The 22,822-nt window shown below is 36.3% G+C and overlaps 1 protein-coding gene and 1 pseudogene across 5 annotated transcripts in view; both read left to right on the plus strand.

The window, feature by feature from the left end:
- Positions 1 to 22,822, plus strand: part of Lrba (LPS responsive beige-like anchor protein) — a 578,506-nt gene that overhangs the window by 379,022 nt on the left and 176,662 nt on the right. For all 5 annotated transcript variants that reach the window (XM_036190835.1, XM_036190833.1, XM_036190836.1 and 2 more), the window contains 4 exons: positions 4,376 to 4,493; positions 6,703 to 6,805; positions 14,721 to 14,836; positions 17,950 to 18,062. In XM_036190835.1, coding sequence (XP_036046728.1) covers positions 4,376 to 4,493; positions 6,703 to 6,805; positions 14,721 to 14,836; positions 17,950 to 18,062 — 450 coding nt within the window. The remainder of the gene's footprint in view (positions 1 to 4,375; positions 4,494 to 6,702; positions 6,806 to 14,720; positions 14,837 to 17,949; positions 18,063 to 22,822) is intronic.
- Positions 11,174 to 11,519, plus strand: LOC118585500 (annotated as a pseudogene).

A 22,822-nucleotide genomic window follows, 5' to 3' on the forward strand; every position in this document is an offset into this window, starting at 1 on the left:
GTCTAGTTGGGCTAAAAAATGTGGGTTTATATTTTTGTTCTTTCTTGCAGATGAGAAAGCAAAATTTTTGGCTAAAGGGCATGAAAATGCTTTACTATGAATCTTAGAACTGCTGCATGATAAAAAGAATTTTCTCTCATAATCATAGGAAACTATGTAGGGTAGAAAAAAATACATGTATTTTTGGAGAATATAATACATATTGTTTCAAAGAAGATGTATTTTATTTTTAAAAGGAAATTTAGTATGTGTGTATATATATTGTATATAAATACTGATTTCCTGTTCTAGCTCACCCATTTTAAGATTTAATATGTAAATCAACTTTGTTAAAACAAATTATTTTTAAATTCCCTAATAATCACACTAAAAATAATAAAATAAAGTGGTAAAAATTCAGAGAGAGTACTGTGGGCTTAGGCTTTCAAGCTACTCTAGACTCAGGGTCATAACTGCCGAGCAGTGTTAATGATATGGTTGCCATAGCAACTGATTCATTGGAGGGCTAGACCTCTGTCTAGGGTGCTGTCAGTATATGTAGAGTTCCAGTGAACAGAAAGTCCCAAAGAAGGGTCTGCTTCTACCTAATCCTGTTTTAATTGAACTCTAGAGACTTTGAAGTGAAGCCTCAGACCAGGCCCACAACTCCTTTCCAGTAAAAATGAACCTCGTGCTCAGCTAGGTCTCTGCGTGTTCCAGTGCTGACATCTCTTCCTAATGAATACTTTCAAGAAATGTTATTATCTCAATTTAGGTAGAAACTCTTTAGTCAGGAGAGTCTCCATTTCTATTTTAAGCTACAAGTTGACTATAGAGGTCTTCCTTTTGTTATTTTTTTATATAATTAGACTGTTTTTAAGATTTTAAAATTTGAATCCTTAGGCAGTTTTACAGAATTGTCTGTCTCTTATGTTTTTCTGAGTTTGAAATATTATGAGACTTTACATTAAACTTTGGAAACATACCTGGATACTCTTTGTATGCTAGTGTTTCTGTCAAGTTTGGATACATGTAAAGCAGCGCTGGCTTCTGCTCTTGGAGTCTGGGTAATCCAAACGCACATGTGAATGGCAAACCTTAAAGACAGTGATGGGTTCTAAGGAGGAGGGAAGTGGGATCAGAAATATTATGTGTAGGAATTTCAATACTGTCTGTGCTGATATTATTATTGGTTTTTGAGACAGGATTTCTCTGTGTAACCCTGGCTGTCCTGGAACTCACTCTGTAGACCAGGCTGGCCTCAAACTCAGAGATCTGCCTGCCTCTGCCTCCCAAGTGCTGGGATTAAAGGTGTGCTCTCCTCAGCACATTAATTTTTAAAATTTATTCAACAATATGAAAAAGACTAATCTGTTATAAGGTTGAGTATGTGTAAGGCTTATGCCATTTTGTGTAATTTTCAGTTTTTATGTTTTTTAGAATAAAACACATGTAAAGTAGGGTGGCACTGTGTTTTAAGTAGATCTTTGAAATAGCCAAATGGTTTAAATCAATAGAATGTATATGGAATTTTTGATTAGTCATAGAACTACCTGAATATATTAAAAATCTTACAAACATCATTTTAGCATAGTTGTTTCTGTTAATGGATGGAGACTCTAGAATGTGATAGCTCTTTGGTTGTGGGATCATTTCTGTGAATTATTGGCATCATTGCTATGAACAGCAGGTTATACCAAAGATTTCTATGCTTGAGAAACATGGAATTTTCACGCCAGTGTACATAGCTTCTAGCATTCACAGTGCTTAAGTTAAGGGACTCTGTTGTTTATTTTGGTTCTCTCCCTTTAATGCCAACATAAATAAAGGACAAATATGTGGTTTATTAAGTTTCTAATGAGTCAAGTTCTAGTGTAATCCCAACCCTTTTCCTTTGGAGACAGAGCCTTGCCTTGTAGGCCAGAGAAGCTTGAATTTACCAGTCTCAGCACTTCAGCCTCCTGGGTATTGGGATTACAGGTGTCTACCACTCTCCTCACTGTATGATGCTTTTGAAGAGCATGGCAATGTGGAATTAAGGGAAGCTCTGGACTCGGAATTAAAAACTTGAAGTAGGCTTGACTCTGCCACTAACTTGCAAAGAGATTTTGTTTTAATATTTAACATATCATAAGAATGCCACATTTTACTTATGAGCAGAGTCATTGAATATTGTGTTACACACCTGTGAAATATATAATGTATAATATATTCTTAACACCTGATAAATCCAGGGTGGTGAACTCGTACGCATCAAAGCTAGGTAGACAACAGTAAATGATTGGATATTTACTTTAAATTAGTAAATACAGCTGCTTTCTTTTCCTAATAAATCAGAAAACTGAATGTTTATGTAAAGAATTTTTCTCAATATTGTCCCCTACTCAGAATTCTCTTAAGGTATCATTTGTGCTCCCTGCTTGAGAGAGAGAGAGAAAGAGAGAGAGAGGAGAGAGGGGAGGGGAGGAGAGGGAGGGGCAGAGGGGAGGGAAGGAGAGGAGGGGAGAGGAGGGGAGGGGAGAGGAGAGGAGAGGAGGAGAGGAGAGGGAGGACAAAAAGAAGGAAGGAGCATTGGAGCCATGTATGGAGCTCAGGCTGCTAGGTTTAACACAATATCTCAAAAATGAGACGTTGTGCCATTTTCAAGACTGCAGAGTATATTTGGAGGTTTTCCTGAACTAACACTTAGATTCTGCCCTTTAAAGTAGGAGAGGTGTGAATCAAACAAGTACCTATTATAATTTCAGATGGTACAAGCTACTATAAAGAAATTTTGGTAAGTTTGGGGTATTTGGTTTTGCTAAAGGAAAGTGAAGGGTCTAGAGTTGTCTGGGAAGATTACAGGAACAGTATTCTAAATGTGAGAGAAGGCCTGCCTTGTGGTTTCGAAGAACATTCCAGGCAGAGAAGAAAGCAAGGTGTTAAAAACAAACAAACAAAAAACTGTGATCTGTCCTCTTTCTGCCCATTCCCTTCTCTTGGCGTTATTTGTGCTGGTATTTGTTATGGAACAAATATGGAAGTATAACATCTGTTGCCAATTTCAACACTGAGAGATGAGTACTTGCCTGGTGCTTGAAGTTTTTACAGTACTTTTCAAAGCTGTATGTTTTCAGATTTCTTGTGTATCAAATTGAAAAAAGTAACTGAATGAATGAAGTTTTTTGTTTTTCATTTCAAAGCAAGTGCATTTTGTGTTGAAGAATATAGATTTATTTGTAGCTCAGGTCTGGGATGGGGAAGTGAATGAAGAAATGATAGAGTGTGGTAGGGCAAGTCATCACTAACCATTGTTCCCTCTGTGCTATGTCATCTTTGTTCCTGTCGTGGAGTCTCATAAGCACAGGGTGTTTCATTTGTGGCTTTTAGTTGGAGTTTGGTTACAGACATATGTATTAATTTTTAACTTAATTGCTCTCATAGATTGTTATCAGCTCTTGATAGGAATGGCATTTGATTTTCTTAGAGAAATGCTGAATCTGAATTCCTTTCAGACTCTCATAATTAAGCTTTTGAGATGATCTTTTTGAAACAAACCTTGAATAACAAGGCAACAAAGTGGCTTAGAACTGAAGACAGGATTATAGTGGATTGGCAAAGCATTTTAAGCAACTTGGTCTGTCACATGGGATGACAAGAATTGTAACAAGTTACTCTGACAGCCACCCACTCCATGGAGAGATTATGCTGAGCTTATTTACAGGGTTATGTTTAGCTTTGACTGACAAAATGGTACTTAACCCCTTATACAGTTAATCTTTGTGTTTTCTGATTTTTTTTTTTTTGCCTTAGCAGTGACCTCAAAATTTTTGAGACATTAAAAATTTTGAACTAACTTATATTTTTAAAGCAGGTAAAAGACACCACTGGACAAAATTATAATCACATTATGTAAAATCCATTTTTGGATTTTTTTTTTTTTGAGCTGGGGATTGAACCCAGGGCCTTGCGCTTGCTAGGCGAGCCCTCTACCACTGAGTTAAATCCCCAACCCCCCATTTTGGGATTTTTAAGAGAGCCAAAACCACACGTCATTCTTTTGACTTCTTGTTTCTGAAGTTTTATCTGAAACTTGGTTTCTCTAATAAGATTTTAAAGTTTATCAGTAAATAAAGCTACATGTGTTTCCTAAGAATAGATTACTTTGTTTTTTAAATCCCAAATATGTAATTGTAAGAAGAGATTTATTAATTTAACTCTACTTTTTCATGTAAGTTGCTTTTCACAAATTACAATGCATTTTCTTAATTTCTTTCCAAACTATTTCATTATCTATTAAATTATTTTGCTTATAAATTGTTTTTCTTAATAGTGCCTTTTCTGTTTTAATTGGAGGGAAACAACACTCAAGAATGTAACGCTATGACTTAATTGGGGTTGTCTTCTCTTTCGTTAGATCTTGGCATATACAGAAGGTCTGCATGGGAAATGGCTATTCACAGAAATAAGATCCATCTTTTCTCGTCGTTATCTTCTGCAAAATACAGCGCTGGAGATCTTTATGGCAAACAGAGGTAATATGTTACAGAAGTATGTTGTTAAAAAGCTAACCTTTGGGGATGTCATTTTTGAACACACCATACTGTTTCTATTTACATTGGAACTATAGTTTACCCTCTGCTCTGTTGACCTCATCACTTACATCTCACCCATCATCATGTGATTTTTACCCCCCCCCCACATCATTTTTAGAATAACTTGTAGCTCTTTTGTTTCCCTGGCTGTTTCACACATTGGTGCAATGCTCTATAAATATGAATAAACAATGATTTAACTGTTGACCAGTTGTGTAGTTTCCATGTCCTCAGCATCTCCTTGATTACTCCTGATAAGTGGCTATATTTGGGGATAGAAAAATATAATCAAGTGATTCCTATATTTATTTTGTCTTTTATTCATATATAATTTTGTCTTTTATCTAACCTATTGCTATTTATTTAAAATTTCAGAAAATGTACTAAGTTGTCCATTCTGAATAGTTGAACTAAAGTTTTGTTTGTGGATTTAAAATGGGACTCATTAAGATACATCAAGGAAAGAAGGGTAGACAAGTTGAACTTGAAGGAAAAATGATTGTGTATTAGTTGAGGTACACAAGGGAAAATATATAAAACTTTATGTCTGTTACATTTCTAACTTGTGTGTATGTAGCTTGATGGTTTTTTAATTGTTTGTTCTATAATCTTGTGATTTAAATTTATACGTAAGAATATGTATCATATGCATACATTTTCCCTGTATAGTGGCATGTGTTTACAGAGAATACAAGCACATTTAGGGAACAAGATTCTTACTTTCTTATAAGCTCTTCTATAATCCTCAATATGTTTTTACTAATGTGAGCATTATTCTTATAGATGTATAATTGAGACATTAGTGTACATTTGATTTCAGTGTGTATTCTTGTTCAGAAGTAGTGGCAACCTTCCAGCATTTTCCAGTTGCTCGTCATCATTCACTTTCCTTCTGTGGAATTCTGTGGACAGCTCTGCATTTGTGTGTTTGCCCGCATCTTTCATCTCAGCTTAGGTGTTCTGATATAAGCTACAGTGGCTTGTTCTTTCATCCTTCTTTCATATTTAATATAGGAGTGGGTATATGAAGAAGCCTTATTCAACACTACATGAACATGGCATTATAACTAACATACTTTGTGCTTCATAAGTGAACTGTTACTTATTTACTTAAGACTTGTTAGTGAATCCATTGTTTAAAAGCTACAGAAACATAGTAAATTTTTTACAACTTAAGTAATTTTTCTGACCAAGCAGATGACTGCCTTCTAGATGAGTTTGTTGTAGCATACATGTATTTCTGATACTGTTAATATGTAATTAAGATTTTGACACTAAAAAATTAATATCTTATAAAGTTTGTCATTATTTTATGACTATCATCTTTTTAAAGATAGTTAAGTATTTTATATGACTTATAAAATTAACATATGAAATGTATTTTATTACTAGATGCTTCTTGATACTCTTTTTAAAAAGATTTATTTATTTATTATGTTAACCGAAGAGGGTGCCAGATCTCATTACAGATGGTTGTGAGCCACCATGTGGTTGCTGGGAATTGAACTCAAGACCTCTGGAAGAGCAGTTGGTGCTCTTAACCTCTGAGCCATTTCTCCAGCCCAGCTTCTTGATAATCTTATACATGGATACTTTAAAAGAAATGATTAAAAAGCATTTTAAGTTTTCTTCAGAGCCACAGAGAAAAATTTTTATTTCAAGACACAAATATTTCTGGTTGACATTAATATGTGAAGTAGAAGCATAAAAATATTATAAAGAAAATTGTTTTCAAATGAGTCATTTCTGGATGTATAATGTATTATTTCTTAGCTATATTTGTAGTTTTTAATGGTAGGTGGATAACTATTTAAACTTTAAATAGTTCTAAAACTTCATGCAGAGGTATTAGAGTTGTGAACATTGAATATGTATATCCACAGTTGTCAATATATAATCTCAGCTTCATGTTACACACGGAAATGATTGTTAGCTTTTCTGTAAATACTGTTGCAACTCCTGTGTATGGCAGTGGGATCCTTGAATGAAACAAATACCATCTGTAGAAATTATAGATACAACATTAGGCTGTAGTTCCAATTATATTTGCTAGATACCTGAACTGAGAGTAAATGTGCTACTGGTTCAAGAAGTCAGTTTTCCAAAAAGGACATCACTGAATTCTAATTTTAACAATCACTTGTTGTAGTTGCTGTCATGTTCAACTTCCCAGACCCTGCCACAGTAAAGAAAGTGGTGAACTATCTACCTCGTGTTGGTGTGGGAACCAGTTTTGGATTACCTCAGACCAGGTACTGTTTTATCTGAAAAAAGAAAAAGGAAAGGAACTATTCCAATTAAAATCTTGTTAATTAACATATGTTAGTATTTATATTTGTTTTGAAGTGTCACGTTTGTTTTTTGTTTCTTAATAAATGATAGTTATTAGAGTTGTATTTTATTGTTAGCTGAATAATAATATAAAAAGTGCAGTATCTCTTGGAGAACATGTTTGAAAGTACTGCAAGAAAAAGGTTCTGTAGCCCTTCCCAGGAGCATTTGTGTGTGCACACACATGATCACATGTCAGAATGTTTCATTTATGTACCTTACTTTGGCTTATGGGGAAAAGGAATATATTTCCAGTAGATACCACTATATTCTAATCAAAATAGCAAAAAACAAAGCAATAATATCCAAATGTTAAGTCAGATGTGAGATGATTGGATTGTTAGTTACAGTGGATGTAAATTGGTACTGCCACTTTGCAGACAATTTGAAAAAATAGTAAAACTTTACATGAACACATCCGACATGCCCTCTGACCCTACCATGTTAGTCCTGGAAAGAGGTCCAGCAGAAACCCCTACAGCAGTGTTCAGATGAGCACTACTTATGATAGGCTCAAACTGAAAAAAAGTTCATCAGCAACAGGAAAATAATTTAAACTGTGCTGTGTTCACACAGTAGAACATATAGCAGTGAAAATGAGGAAACTATTGTCATGTGTAACAACAATGATGAATTTAGCAATGGAAGCAAGAACAGTCACTGCTTATGTAATATTCCGAACCACTACACTTGTCTCTAATGTCTAAGGACACTCATTCATTTTTAGAGAGTGGTAGTTCATGAGTATGTATTAAGAAAGCTTATGATGCTGGGCGGTGGTAGCACAAGCCTTTAATTCCAGCCTTTGGGAGGCAGAGGCAGGTGGATCTATAAATTCCAGGATAGCCTCCTTTACACAGAAACCCTGTCTCAAAAACAAACAAACAAACAAACAAACAAAAAAAAAAACCTATAAAGAAAGAAAAAGAAAAACAAAGAAGAAGGTTTTTGACATGCTGCCTATATTTCTTACCTGAGATGAGATGGTGGCTGTCTAATGTGTATATTTTAGAAATTTTCATTAAGAACGTACTTTTGTGTTATAGTATAATAAATGCTTCAATTCTATTATGTTGAAAGAACTACTATTTTATCACATTGGAATTTTTTTTTCTTAAACCTTTTTGTCAACTTACTTGGAATAACTTGGAGCCATAATTTGGGCTGATTTTTTTTATTTTTTATTTTTTTAGTTTACCAGTCCTTCAGTGTTTTTATCAGGCCACTGATTTTTTGTTTTTAAAACAAGTAATCCCAAAATTAGAATGAAGAAAATAATAAGGACCAAAGCAGAAATAAATGATACAGAGACTTGAAAACTGTTAGAAACGGTCAATGAAAGTTAAGATTTGATACTTCTAAAAAGAGTCCAATGAACAAACAAGCAAACTCCTCAGCTCGACAGAGGAGAGCAGACATTTCAACACTCCCCCAACATAGAGTAGCTTCCCACCTCTTGTCTCCTTCCGGCTCTCCGTCGGGGTTCTCTAGTTTTTAGTACACAGCATGTCTCATGGTATAGGGTTTGGAAAAGTGGAGGAGTCTTTTCACGGTGGGCTTGAAAGATCCCTGTGTTGAACCTAATTATTTCTCTCCATAATTGATTTAGTGTAAATACAACTGAGTTAACTTATTTAAAAACTGGTAGAAGTATGAACCCAGGATTGTTTCCATGAGTTGAAAAGTGTTTGAGTAGAAATGAACAGTTTACTAGTATGTTTGATTTTTTTAGTTGAACAGTTTTATCTTACTGTGTTTGTAGTGCTGGAAATCAAACCTAGGACCTTGAGCGTTCTAAGCAAGCACTCTAGAACTGAGCCATATCCCTGCCCTAAGATGGTATTTACTAGTGTTTATTTCCTATTTTATGGTCATATCCTATCACAAATGCAATTGGAATGGCATGTGCAAACAATGGTCAGGAAATAAGAGCTTACCTCTGGTCTGAAGGGCTTTACAATGTGCCTGTTAGTAGTAACCCTCAGTTTCTCAACAGTCTCTCTCTTCATCTGCTCTTTCTTAAGTAGATACAGAACATGGGTGTGGCTTTCTGCAAAGCAAGTACTCCAAGAGAAAGTGAGGCAGAAGACACAGAACTTTCTGTGATTTACCCTTGATAGTAACACTCTCAGTTCCAGTCCATTGCACTATCTCAAGGAGGTCACTAAGGGCAGCTCAGCTCCCAGGAAAAGAATTATAAGTACCATTTCTTGTGCACATGCTTTTTAAATGCCTCAGGTTATTACTTTTATATGAAAATATCAAAGCTCATATAGATTAAATAGTTGTTTTATACTAACAGAATTGATTTTGACTAGATAATACTATTTCATGAATAATTTCAAGGCCAAAACATGGCTTACTGGTAGAGTACTTGCACAGTAAAAACATAGCTTTGGATTCAATCTTTAGCAACACTATATATATAGATGATATATATATATATATATATATATATATATAGATAGATAGATAGATAGGTATAGATATAGATATCTCTTAGATTATAAAAGCTTTTTTTTTTTACTGATTATTTTATTAATCTTATTTATTATCAGTAAGTGTTAATACCAGGTTTTTTTTGTAGTATATTATGACAGTCAGTGAAATATAAAAGTCTTGATTTATTAATAAATTTCTGAAATAAATTTTCAGCTCCTAAAATATGTCTGACACTCATCATTATACAAGGTAGACACCATGTTATCAATAGATGTTCAAACAAATGTGTGAACTAAGTAACCATGGAGATGAGTTTCCTTGGATCAAATGATAAATGTATTCCCAGGAGACATTTATGCTTTTATTTGAATAAATAGAACCAATCTAACATTGAAGAAGGGGATAGTTTTATAGAAGCCTGGAAGCAAGGCAGAGCTTTTCATTGTTCTGGAAAAATACTAACAGGCATCTGACAGTGGAACCCAGTGGCTTAGGAAGAGAGTGTTGAATAGGAAATGTGAGTTGGTGTAAAAATCCAGCTAACAGAGTGATAATGGCAATGTTAGTGAAGAAAGGCATCCTGATTTGAGAGTTGTAGGAAGTAGGGATTGGAGACCAGTTAGATTCCAGGTGTGGTAAAAGGAGATGCTCTGTATGTCTTCTCAAGTCCCAGCTTGAGCTCCTAAACAGCATTCACTGAGATTAACACCAGTAGAAAAGCAGTGATTGTGGAGGGTCTATATGCTTCTGTATTCATGACTAGGAATTTAGGGAGGAAGTAGAGAGAAAATAAGCTTGGTTTTAGTTATATTGAAATTGAAACCCAGAAGAAATATTTAGTTGTAAATGCTGAATAGAAAATTAAAATGCCAGGACATATCTAAAACAACAAACTGAGACCTGACAATCGTGACTCAGTGTCTGTGTGTGAAATTAGGAGCCATATTAGGGAGTGAATTCATCTGGGGAGGAACTAGAATGTCAAGAGAACTTAGAGCTTCATCCCAAGGAACCTCAACATTAGTTTCAAAACTGACTATAAAACCATTGTCATTAAGACTACACACACACACGCACACGCGCACACGCACACGCACACACACAGAGACAGAGACAGACACAGAGAGAGAGAGAGAGAGAGAGAGAGAGAGAGAGAGAGACACACACGCACACACACACACATACAGAGAGAGAGAGAGAGAGAGAGAGAGAGAGAGAGAGAGAGAGAGAGAGAGGAATGTTAAACAGAAAGAAAAGACAAAGGGAAGAAGGGAGGAAGGAACAAAGGAAGGATGGAAGGGAAGGAAAAAAGGACCCCTCCCCCTCAACAAACAACTAAAGCACAGATCCTGGGGAATGTGATGCCAAGGGCTGGTAGTATTTCCATACAATTAGATGTGACAGAAAGCTAATAAGAAAAACTGAACAGTGCCTGTTACATTTCATAGCAGCTATTTAGGGCCGCAGTGGTTTAATTTGAATTTACCCATACAATTTCAGCAAGCTGCACTTGATAAACTGGGACCAAATGTGTGTTGTTTGTGAGATTTTCAGTTTAGATGTGATAAATACTGCAGTCGGGGACATTAAGACCAAGACATATGGCTTATCAGCCAGTAGGATGTGAGATGGAAGGAACACCTGTGCTAACTAAATACATAGCCCACCTCTGATGGCACATAGCAGGATGTGATCACTTTCTTTTGCTGTGGCTTTTTTGATCTGGAGTATCTGACTCTGCAGGAGTAGGGTTCAAACATGCCATGCCACAATACTAATTTTAAGACTTAATAACAAGTTACTGCATACACCTAACGACATATTCAAGCGGACACCAGGACTGCAAGATGGCATCACTCGTGCCACTGAAGAATAAGAAGCTCATGGAGGTTAAACTTGGAGAGCTGCCAAGCTGGATAATGCTGCAGACTTTCACCCCCAGTGGCATAGTGGGAGCCTTGCAGAGAGGTTCTGACCCGGATTACAGCAAGTAATCAACGTGCGGAAAGGCAGCATCTCGGGGATTAACATGGTGCCTCAGCCTGCGCGGTTTTCAGCTACTGCCTTTCTTACAAGGAACTCAAACATGAGCAGCGACGCAAGTACCACTGCGCAAGGGTCATGGGAGGGCCCTGCACACCGGAGCACATCTGCCCGCCGGAGCACATCTGCCCGCCTCACTCCTGTCCATGAATCCAACTGTGGCTGAGTCTTCATGTCCTAAGAACTAGTGTCCAATAAAAGGTGACCGGCTCATGAAAAAAGAAGAGTCATTTGAATTTCCCTACTCACAGGAAGTTTTGTTCGATCTTACCACTTGAATTTTTACCCTCTACTGGAAAATTAGCCACTAAAACAAGGAAGTCGCAGTTACTTTTCTGCTGCCATGACAAAGTACCATGACCAAGGTGACTTATAAAAGAACGCATTTCATGAGGAGCTCCTGGTTCCAGAAGTCCATGACCCTCATGGTAGGGAGCATGGCGTCAGGTGTTCAGCATGGTGCTGCAGCAGTAGCTGAGAACTTACATACTGATGCACAAGTAGGAAACAGAGGAAGAGCTAATCCTGAATGGCCTGGGCTTTTGACAAAGCCACCCCCAGTGATACACCTCTTAACCAAATAGGTCCACTAACTGGGGACCAAATATTCAAGTATGTGAGCCTATGGGGCCATTCTCGATCACCACAAGGGGTGGTAAAAGCTACCTTACAGTGAGGCCCTGAGAGGCATGCAGGGGAGAGAGAATTTGTTCTTACCTACTTGATGTTCCAGCCTTTAGCGAGCACCTGGGTTTGGAGCTTTGTTCTGTCCTGCAGTCATGCCCTCTGCCTAAGTCAGTTCTTAATGCTTCTGCCTACCAACTCTTGTGCCTACCAACTCCTCTGCCTACCAACTCTTGTGCCTACCAACTCTTGTGCCTACCAACTCTTGTGCCTACCAACTCTTGTGCCTACCAACTCTTGTGCCTACCAACTCTTGTGCCTACCAACTCTTGTGCCTACCAACTCTTGTGCCTACCAACTCCTCTGCTTTGGAAACTTCTACAAACTTCCACAACAAAGCTGTAATGAATTAAAATTTATGGAATGTGACTAAAGCAGTTGAGGTAAAATTTATTACTTTAAACATCTTTATCGGAATAAATACCTTAATCTGGGGCACTTAGTCTCCTAAGCTATTTTTCTTCAGCAAATTGAAGAATGGGCTAAATTGAAAGGCAACAGGATAACATGAAGACTAACACTTGTAACAAAAGTATGTGGAGCAAACAGTAAAAACAGACCATTGAAATGATCGCTGATATTTGACAAGGTCAAATTGATAGACTTTAGCACCTGTGAAAAAAGCAGACACATAAATAACAAAACAGAACTGAAAGAGATTGTATCGCATTGCTGCTGGCCATACCACAGTTGAAAGTGTTGGGGAAAAACACAAACTAGTTTATGCTGAAACTTAGACAACTTAGTTTATATGGACAAACTGGCTCAATGAGAAATTAAAAATTTAAATGGGCTTATAACAAGTAAAGAAATTGAATTAGTAATTTAAAAAATCTATCCATTGACAAAATTTCCATAGCCTTTAGGCTCTAGTAGTGAATCCTAGCAGGTGTTCAAAATAGAATGGCAATAGCCCTTCACAAACTCCAGAATCCATATGATAAAATGCTTCCCGCCTCACTCTGTATGGACAGTGCCACCACAATATCAGAAAACGGACAACAACTATGGGTCAGTACCTTGTGGACAGAGACACAAAATCCTTGACAAATTTACCAAACCAAATTCAGCAGTATAGATAAGTGATTGTCAGATGGCTAGAAGTGCACTAGGTTTAAGTCTAGAAATAAATGTATGTCGCTTAACCAACAAAACGGCAAAACCACTTGATAGTCTTAGAAGATAAAGGAAAACACTTGACAAATTCTGGCATATATTTGTGACTGAAACACTAGATTGACAAGTGATAGAAAGCTGTGTCAACAAACTGACCCAAATCCCCTCTGAAGAGCAAAAACAGCACCAACACTAAAAGCAGCCCATGTTCATGTGGCCATAAGCACAGGATTCTCAATAGTGGGCTGAAACCATGAGATACATTTCATACCCACTATGTAATAAAAGTATGTACAGTAGTGGGTGTTGGGGATGTGGAGATCTGTTCATGTATTGCTTACTGTAATATTGAACACTCCCACTACTTTGGAAAAGAATTTGGTAGTTTGGTAAACAGTCTAAGAGAAACTCATTATACAGTTGAGTAATTCAACCTCTAAGAATCTCTCAAAGGGAAATGAAAAGTATGTTCATTCAGTGATATGTATGTGAATGTTCACAGTAGCATAAAACTAGACACAATTTGAATGTGCATTAATTATGTAAAATATATTTTCTATATTCATACAATAGAATACTATTCAGTAATAAAAAAGATAACTGATCATACAATCATTTTGTTCAGTCTCATAAAAGGTATTCTTGGGAGAAGAAGCCTGATAGGAACTGAACACCATGTGTAATTACAGGAAATACCCAGAAAAGGCAGGTTTACAGGAACAGAAAGTAACTGGTAGTTGCTTTGAGGTGGACTAGGACCAGGAATTAACTGCAAATATGGAGAAGGTAGTTTTGTTATAAAGAAAATGTTTTGTAGTGGATTGTGCTAACAACACAAAACTATAAAACTTCCTCTAAAGTCTTTGAGTTTTGTACACTTAAAATGAATAATTTTATAATTTTGAATGAGGACTCAGTAAATATTTTCAATCAATAATTAGTTGGCTCTTGGTAATGGGAAGAACCATGACAATATAGACCTCTGGGACTTGGCATCAGGATGTTATAATTAGTCCGTCTCATCCACCCCTCATTTCCCACTGCTTATCTGTTGGCCAATTGTATCTAAGTATTTACATTTCTCTGACTTGGTCTTCTAAGGAAATACATTTAAAAAATAATATCTCAAGACTTGTCTTTCCCCTTGTCACAGAATTTGAGCAAATATAAAATATAAAAACAATTTAAAATTGTAATGTACAAGTTTTATCTTTAAGAGATACTTTTAAAAATGATAGACATGTGAATACAATTTTATGCAATTATGTGGATTCATTGATCATACTGTTTTAATCAACCTGTATAGAACCAAAGTATTATAATGATGTTATATGACAGCTTACCTGAATGAGCAAAATATATATAATATTGCTGGTCCAAATCATTTGGTATCTATTAATTGTGGGTTAAAACATTGCTAATATTCATTGTTCTGACATAGATACTAATTTTCAGAATGATGGGTTTCATTAAGAATATTGAACAAGCACAGATAATTTATTATTATTATTAATATTAAGTTGGTTTTATCTCAAATTCTCTTCTTTGCAGGCGTATTTCATTAGCCACTCCACGTCAGTTATTTAAAGCTTCAAACATGACTCAGCGGTGGCAGCACAGAGAGATTTCAAACTTCGAGTACTTGATGTTTCTCAACACAATAGCAGGTAAATTAAGTGCACAACTTACTTATTCTACATGACAAATGTCCATTGTGATATGCTTAGGTTATTTTTTAATACTGGCAGAAGTAGCTCATTTTTATTGTTATTTGAATCTCTTTTAAGGTAGATTCCTAATAACATTTAAAACTGCATATGAACAGGTGGCTACTTGAAAATTAAATTTTTTTTTAAAAAGAGAAAAGAATTTACAGCTATGTAGTATAAAAAAGGACTACTGAGAAATATTAGGAATGAAGAGCAGCATAAAATTTAAGAACTGATTAATATGTTAGAAATAAGTTTATGATGAAACAGTGAGCTATGATAGATAAAGGAATAGTTATATTAAGACCCATATATGGGGTTGGGGATTTAGCTCAGTGGTAGAGTGCTTGCCCAGCAAGTGCAAGGCCCTGGGTTAGGTCTTCAGCTCTGGCAAAAAAAAAAAAAAAAAAAAAAAAAAAAAGACCCATATATGAAAATATAAAGATTAAATGGCCCTTACAAGATGTGTAAGCATGTAATATTGAAAATATTGTAAAATTGAAAATATTGGAACTGTTTCTTTGAAGAATAAAGAATTGAAATGTGGCCTTACTTTGAATCTAGAATAAGCAAACAGGATGTCTATTTGTGTGACATTTGTCAGTATGTATTTAGTAGGTATGGATTCAGTTTAGTGTAATTAGAAGTCTAATCACTGAGCAGTACATACTCTTGTCTTTATATACAATAAGCTTTTAATTATTTACTATTAGTAGAGCAGATAGGACAGGATGAAGGATTTACTGTCTACTCATATCTAAATTATATCGAGAAGGAAGTGCGAGCTGAGAAAGAGATAAGATGACTTCTAATATGTTAGGTTATTTTTCTGAGGAAAATGAAAATTAAGAACCTGAAAGTATAATGACATGCTAACCTATGAATTAACATTGATCCTGCTATTACACTGTTGTAAGATGAGGCTGGACAATGCTCAGCAGTTAAGAACTGGCACTGTGCTGCTGCCAGGGGCCACATTGACATCTGTGATCCATGCTGTGGCCAAGGCTGAGTTGATGTTTGAGGTCCTTGCTGCTGCTGGGGAACATGTTAAGGTCCATCTTCTGTGGTGTATAGCTGGAGGCCATGTGGATGTCAGTGGTCCATGTGGCCACCAGTGACCATGTTTATATCCATGATCATTCTGGGGCCATGTTGATGTTCGTGGTCCATACTGTGATTGAGGCTATGATGAGGTCCATGATCCATGTTGCTGCCGTAGACTGTATGGATGTCCACAGCCTGTGCAGCCGTGGGACACCATGTGGAAGTCCATGATCCATGCTGCCACTGACTGTAAAGGGCAAGGAAGCTTCTTTTGCAATGGTATTGATGAATCCTAACTCATAATTAAGAATGAGAGACATTGAAGGGCTTCTTCAGCAACCTCCCTTACCTCTACCCCAAAAAAGAAACAGTCTAAACCGGAAGCTATTGAAGAGATTCCTTAAAAATTGTGATACAGATGCTGAAGTGTAGCTCTTCACAATTTATGGCTTCTGGTGGTGGGATGGGAAAGGACTCAGTTATCTTTAAGAGGCTGACCACTGGGAGTTTGACAATGCTCCAATGAGTATCTGGGCAACAAAAAATTTCTCTTGGTGTATTTTTCCGGTGCGGGGGGGGGGGGGGGGGGCAAGTGTGGGAAGGTAGACATGGGAAGAAAGGGAAGTGAGTATGATTGGGGTGAATTTTATAAAATTCCCAAATAATCAATAAAAATCTTATGTTTGGGGGAAAAAAAAGAAGAAGCTGTCCTGTGTTCACCACACCCATGCCAGGTGGCTCAGAGCCACCTACAACTCCAGTTCCAAGGGAGGTGATGACTTCTTCCAGCCTCCAAGGGCAACTGTATTCACATGGTACACTTACATGTTTTTGTAAACTCTTTAGGTCATTAGGTTGTTCTAATAAGCTTCAAGTCCAAGAAGAGTGAAGGAAAACCCAGTTAACTATATCAGGTCACTTAAAAAGACTTTGATACCAATAATCTATATAAAGAATTACTTAATATTCAGCTGTATGGGATATATCAACATATGCTTGGAAGAGAAAAAATTAAAATAACAGTATGAAAGGAATTCAAGCAATATTAATAGTCTCTTCTTCCTTGTATTTCAGCTATAAAATCTTTTCACTATGAGTTTAATCAGAAATAGACTGTAGCTTGTTACATGGGAGATCTGGGATTCACATGCTTGCCTCTTAACAGCAGAAGCAATCACCTCGTACTCTCTGTTGCTTCACTACGGTGGTGATACCAAGAGAACTGCTATGTAATGTACAAAGGATGCCTTATCTTCGGAATACGTGTTTTTAATGCTTCTCAGTGTGTTACCAGTCGTCATGACATTAGTTTAGGAGTGTGGAAGAGCATTTGGGGTGGCTGAGCAAGGCCAAGGGTGCTGTGTATTCTTTCACAGCACCAGTTGGGAAGGTGCTAAGATCTCAGGCTTCCTTTCTACAGGCACACTCTTGTGTTACATAATCAGTGAGCATCCACATGGACTGTCACTCATCTTACTTGTTGGTTGGTTAGTTGAAAATTGGTGATTATTTGGTCAGTTGGTTGATTGGCTAACTGGTAGCAGGGAAAATGATTGTGGTATGGACTTTTTTTTACCAGAATAAATTCTTTTTTAGTCTTAATAAAGAATATTTTGTAGCTAAAAGCATAGCTCAGTTAGAGCATGCACTTAGCAAGTTCTATGTCTTAGATTCAAATGCCAGTTTTCCTCACACCCCAGAAAGGGCATCTTATTTGGAATTGGCTTTCCAATAACAAAGTCAAGTGTAGTTTGACAGAACATAAACTCTAGCCCCACATAGCTAAATTTGAATATGTTTTCAGCATTACTAGCCATGGGATTTGGGGCAGGCTCTTAACTTGTGAGCCTCAGTGTTTGCTACTAATGATACCGACTTCACAAGGTGATTGTAAAGGCCAAATGAGATAACAGAAGATAACACTAAAAACAATGCCTTGCACCCACATTACTAGTTTTTCTTGTTATTTTGATAATCTTTCATGTTTTACACTAAATTAAAAGTGATATTTTCTTTCCTACCAGGACGGGGTTATAACGACTTAAATCAGTATCCTGTGTTTCCCTGGGTCATCACTAATTATGAATCAGAAGAATTAGATCTTACCTTGCCAAGCAACTTCAGAGATTTGTCTAAGGTAATTTTTTTAGTCATTATTTGAAATATATTTATCTTATATGTAAAAATATGTTAGATTTATTTTGATGTTTTAAAACTCTTAAAGTATCATTTTACCTTTAATATATTTTTTGCCTTTTGACTAAATTTTATGTTATTTAGCTTAAAATTTAAAAATAATATGTGTAATAAACTAGATGAGAAGTTAAAAAATTGTTGTACTCATTTTTCCATAAGAGTTCAAGGAAACGATGTTCTCCATTATTACCTTCCAAGGGCATTTGCATTTAATGAAGCAAATAAGGAGTCATGAGCAGAACTCTCCTACCAAAACAAAAGCCTTCCTGCTTCAGGTCCCAGGCTTGTCTGTTTCCTTTGCTGATTCCTCAACCACCAACAGTGGATCCTCTTTTGTATTTTAATTTTCTTCAAGCTGGCCTGGAACTTGCTGTGTAAATCAAGACAGATCTCAAACTCAAGCTATGCTCCCACAGCCTCTAGAATGTTGGGATCACAACCAAATCTGGGTGGATCCTCTTTAAATCTGATTTTAACCTATGCAGTTCCTATCCTTAATCATTCTTAGTTTATCCCTGAATACAGGAAATCTTCCAGAATTCAGAGCATAGATTATCAGCCTTATTTCACCTCTTCATTTTCCTGTGATTGGCCCTCATCTTGAGATCCTATTTGTGGTCCTTTCCCTGAGGATTTCCTCTGACCTCTCACAGTACTTGCATACCCCCCATTGTGCATTTTCTTATTTTCACTGTGCTCCTTGGTGCGGAATTCTTGTTCACCACTGTCTTCCCACTGCCTCCCCAGCCCATGCAGCTCAATAACTGCGATAACTTTCCAGAATGTCAGCTTTCTTGCTCTTAGCACTGTCTTTCTTCACAGCAGAAAGGCTAGGTTATTCTGATTTCCACTCTCAGGGAGGGAATCACCGCCTGGTTTTGCAGAAATGGTCTCATGGAGAAAGTTCACTCACCCATCCAGTTTCCTTCACAGTGTCATAACAAGATGTTCTGTATTAATCCATCCTGAGCATGCTGAGTACTGGGAATGTTGGAAAGTCATTCCTAATCTGTGCAAAGGCAGTGACAGCAGTGTGGCAGTTGACGTTTTCCTCCTGATGAACAACAGCGTTTGGGAAATGGCCTTTGTCTATTCTGTGTAGCAATTTTTCTCGGCCTTTGCGCCCATCTCTGTTCAAATCTAGTCCTCAAATTCATCATAGTTGCCTCTTGTATCTTTGTTCTTCTTTTCCCTTTTCCTAGAAATGTGAATTCCTGTGGATTCCCTAGGGGCACTTCATCATCTGCCATAATCTAAGCATTTTTCTTGGGCTCAGAATATAGCCCAGTGATAGAGTGCTTGCCTTACATATTTGATCCAAGTAGTATAAAACCAATAAAATTTTCCTTTTCTGTTTGCTCTATTCTGAAAATTATTACTAAAAAACTAGTAAGACAGGAAGAACTACTTATAGATGTCACACTGTTAGCACTGCAGCTGTAGAAGTGTGTTGTCTAGTAAAGAAGACTGTGTCAGTTTGGTCTGTGTGATGAACTGTGTGGTAGGCCGGCCAGTACAGCAGACGCACTCCAGAGTCCTACACCTTTTACTTCCTTCTCTCTGTTATCTAGGCTGTCTGCTTTTGTTTTGAATAGTCAGTGAAATAAGATCCAAAAAATGCTTCCAGACATTATTTTCTAGCAGAAATTTCTGGCAGAATTCTTTATTCACACTGAATTTTGCTCATATAGTATTGCCATTTGTAAGGACCTTGTCATATAATTTTGTGGAGTGGGTAAAATATTACTTTAACTAATAAATTAATGATTTTTCATCCACATTTAATTAAGGTTTTTTCAATACCCTACTGGATGATCAACAACAATTTTGCTTATCAACTTTTTGTTATATTGAAGTACAAAAGAGAGCATCCAAACCAAACCAGAGGTTACTTTCATTAGTCTCCAGCTGTCCATGATCATAGCCACAAAAACATGAACACATACACATGATGTAAGCAAAGACGTAAAAAGTACCTCTGTGGTCAGGGAAGACGGTCCAGGGGGTAAAATGGTCGCTGTGCAAGCCGGAGGGCCGGGTCCTCGGCACCCCTGTAAATGCTGAGGGTGGTAGTGTGCACCTGCCACCTCCGTGCTAGGGTGTAGAGACAAGTGGGTCCCCAAAGCTTGCTGACAGCTATTCTAACCAAATTGTGGGCTCCAGGCTCAGTGAGAGATCCTAATTTTAAAAAATGAAGTGGAAAAACAATTGAGAAAGCCATTCTGATGTTAACCTCTGACCTTAAAACATTCAAGTAAATTTTTGTGTGTATATGTGTGTGTGTGTGCACGTACACACACATGCATACAGCAAACCAAACAAAAATATTTTGTGTGTGATATAGTGCCTTTATTGTTTTTAATTCCTTCGATTGTAATGGTATCTATTTTTATATTTTGAGATATTTATGTGAAGATTTTACTCTTGGTTGAGAAAGGAATATTTATAAATACAATGCTTCCAGAAAGAACCGCAAGTACACCAAGATCATTAGTGAAATGTGTTGCCATTAGGAAGAAGTGGAGAATTCTAAGACCCAACTATGTTATCGTAAACTCTTTTCTCTCCTATAAAGCAGCATTGTTCAGATGCTTCAGATGTCCTTCAGGTTCATGAGAATGAAATTTTACCAGTGCTAACTGCTTTCACGAAATATTAATGAAACTAGTGAGTTTGGAGTTAACTACATTGTTTTCAATGAAATAATGAAGTGCTTTGCATATTTAGAAATTATTCTTTGTCATTTACTTAATAAAACTGCCTCCTTCCTTGGAGTAGAAAGATCTCCTAAAAATCTATGCAGTACATGTCTAAATTTTTGCTTATACATACATTTACAGGAACACATCTTGTATATAAATGAGTTCTATGTATACAGATGGTGATTATGTTAGAATTATATTAAAATTTGTCCCAAAGCAGACATTACTATTTGTTTAAATAAGCTGCTAAAATCTGAGAAAATATAGTGTGCAAAACATAATTTAGAGCATAAACAGATGTTACGCTTTTGCTAAGTAGATAATGTAGCCTGACTGGCTTTAAAATGTATCAAATTATTTATGTCCATTTAATTTCCCTAAAGCTGGTTTTCAAAGGAGTTTTAGTGCTTTGGCACAGAGCTACAGTTTTATTTGATAATCTTTCCCATGTTGCACAGGGAATTTTCTTTCTGATGCTGAATTAATATAATCAACACCCTTTCTTCTGAATTCTCTTTGTGATCAATCTTTTAGCACAGAAAAAATGTGAATAGAGCAGTGTAAAAAAATCTTCTTAGAAATGCAAATTTTTAAAACATTTCCACTATCTCTCTACAATGATTATAAATTGATATTTTCATTGTATTGAAGAGATCAAATCGACTTCAGTTTGAAAAGGTGTTGAAAATTGCATGTTTTTATATTGTAAGAGTCATAATTGTTTAATTTATTATTTCGAAGCCCAAAACAGCAGAAGTCACTGATGGAACTCATCCCCCCCCCCCCCCATACTCTTTACTGCATCATCACTGGTCTGAAATTGTGACAGATCTAACCAAGCGTAGAATATGGAGTGATTCTAATCTCTATCTTATAAACATGCATTGATTTTATATTCTAACTACATTTTTGGTATAGTTAAGAATTACTTAACTTAATTACTTTTTGTCTTTTCTTTGCAAGATACTGTAAGTAAGCCAGACTTCCACTTACAAATATCCTGTCATAAAAATAGATGATGTCTAGGAGTTTCAGCAATGGGGTTTTCTTTGTAGATTTTTCTTGTAATTTTTGTTTTTCTATTATACTTTGGAGACTATAAAGCAGTTCTCTAAGAAAGGAAAACCATCACACTTTGAGGCAACTGTTTCTCTTGTAATTGATCAGTATAATGTTGGGATATCTAATAAGTATCTTGCTATAATCTGAATACTGTTCCAAGGCACTGCTCTTAGATTACATTTACTGGAAGTAAGAAAAGTAACAATGGCAACTCAGCTATGTTGGGTATGCAATTCAAAAGGCAAGGAAAGCAGCCCATTTTTCTACTGTTACCTAGTGTTTCTTGAGTGCTCATGATATTTCAGGCATTTGTTTAAGCATTTAACATGTATTAACTACTTTAACCCTCATCTAAATCCTGAAAGATGGGTAACACAATTGCTGTCTTACAGAGGAGAAACTAGGGCGCTGTGAGGATAGGAAAATGTCATCTGTAGCTTGCATGGCTAGTACGTAGAACTGAAGTTTGAAAACTGTGTAAATATATTTATAACTGACTATATTTAATGAAGATATCAGTACAGCAATACTATTAAAATGCGTATCATGTACAGTTCTCCAGTTGTACTGGGGTATGCACATGTATATGCTGAGGTATGTTTATGTCTGTTTTTTTTTTTTTCCTTTGGAGGTTGAATATAAGATCTTGGTCTGTGCAGCCACTTTCTCCCTCATCCCCTGCCGAAATTGATAATTAACACAACCTCAACATACAATGCTTAAAGGAAAGGTTTTTCTCAATAACCTTCTCTTGTCGTTGTCCAAGTTTATGATGAAAAATAATAAAAGTTTAACATAGGCTTTTTGAGTAAGACAATTTTACAAAACAAAACAAAAACGCTGTGTGTTTGATTAAAGCTAGAGAATCCCTGAAAATAACACTTGTTCAATTTTTAATGATTATTAACCCTTTGTTGAGTGTCATTTTGCACCCAGA

Source organism: Onychomys torridus, chromosome 6 (genome assembly GCF_903995425.1).
Source record: "Onychomys torridus chromosome 6, mOncTor1.1, whole genome shotgun sequence".
NCBI classification, from domain to species: Eukaryota; Metazoa; Chordata; class Mammalia; order Rodentia; family Cricetidae; genus Onychomys; species Onychomys torridus.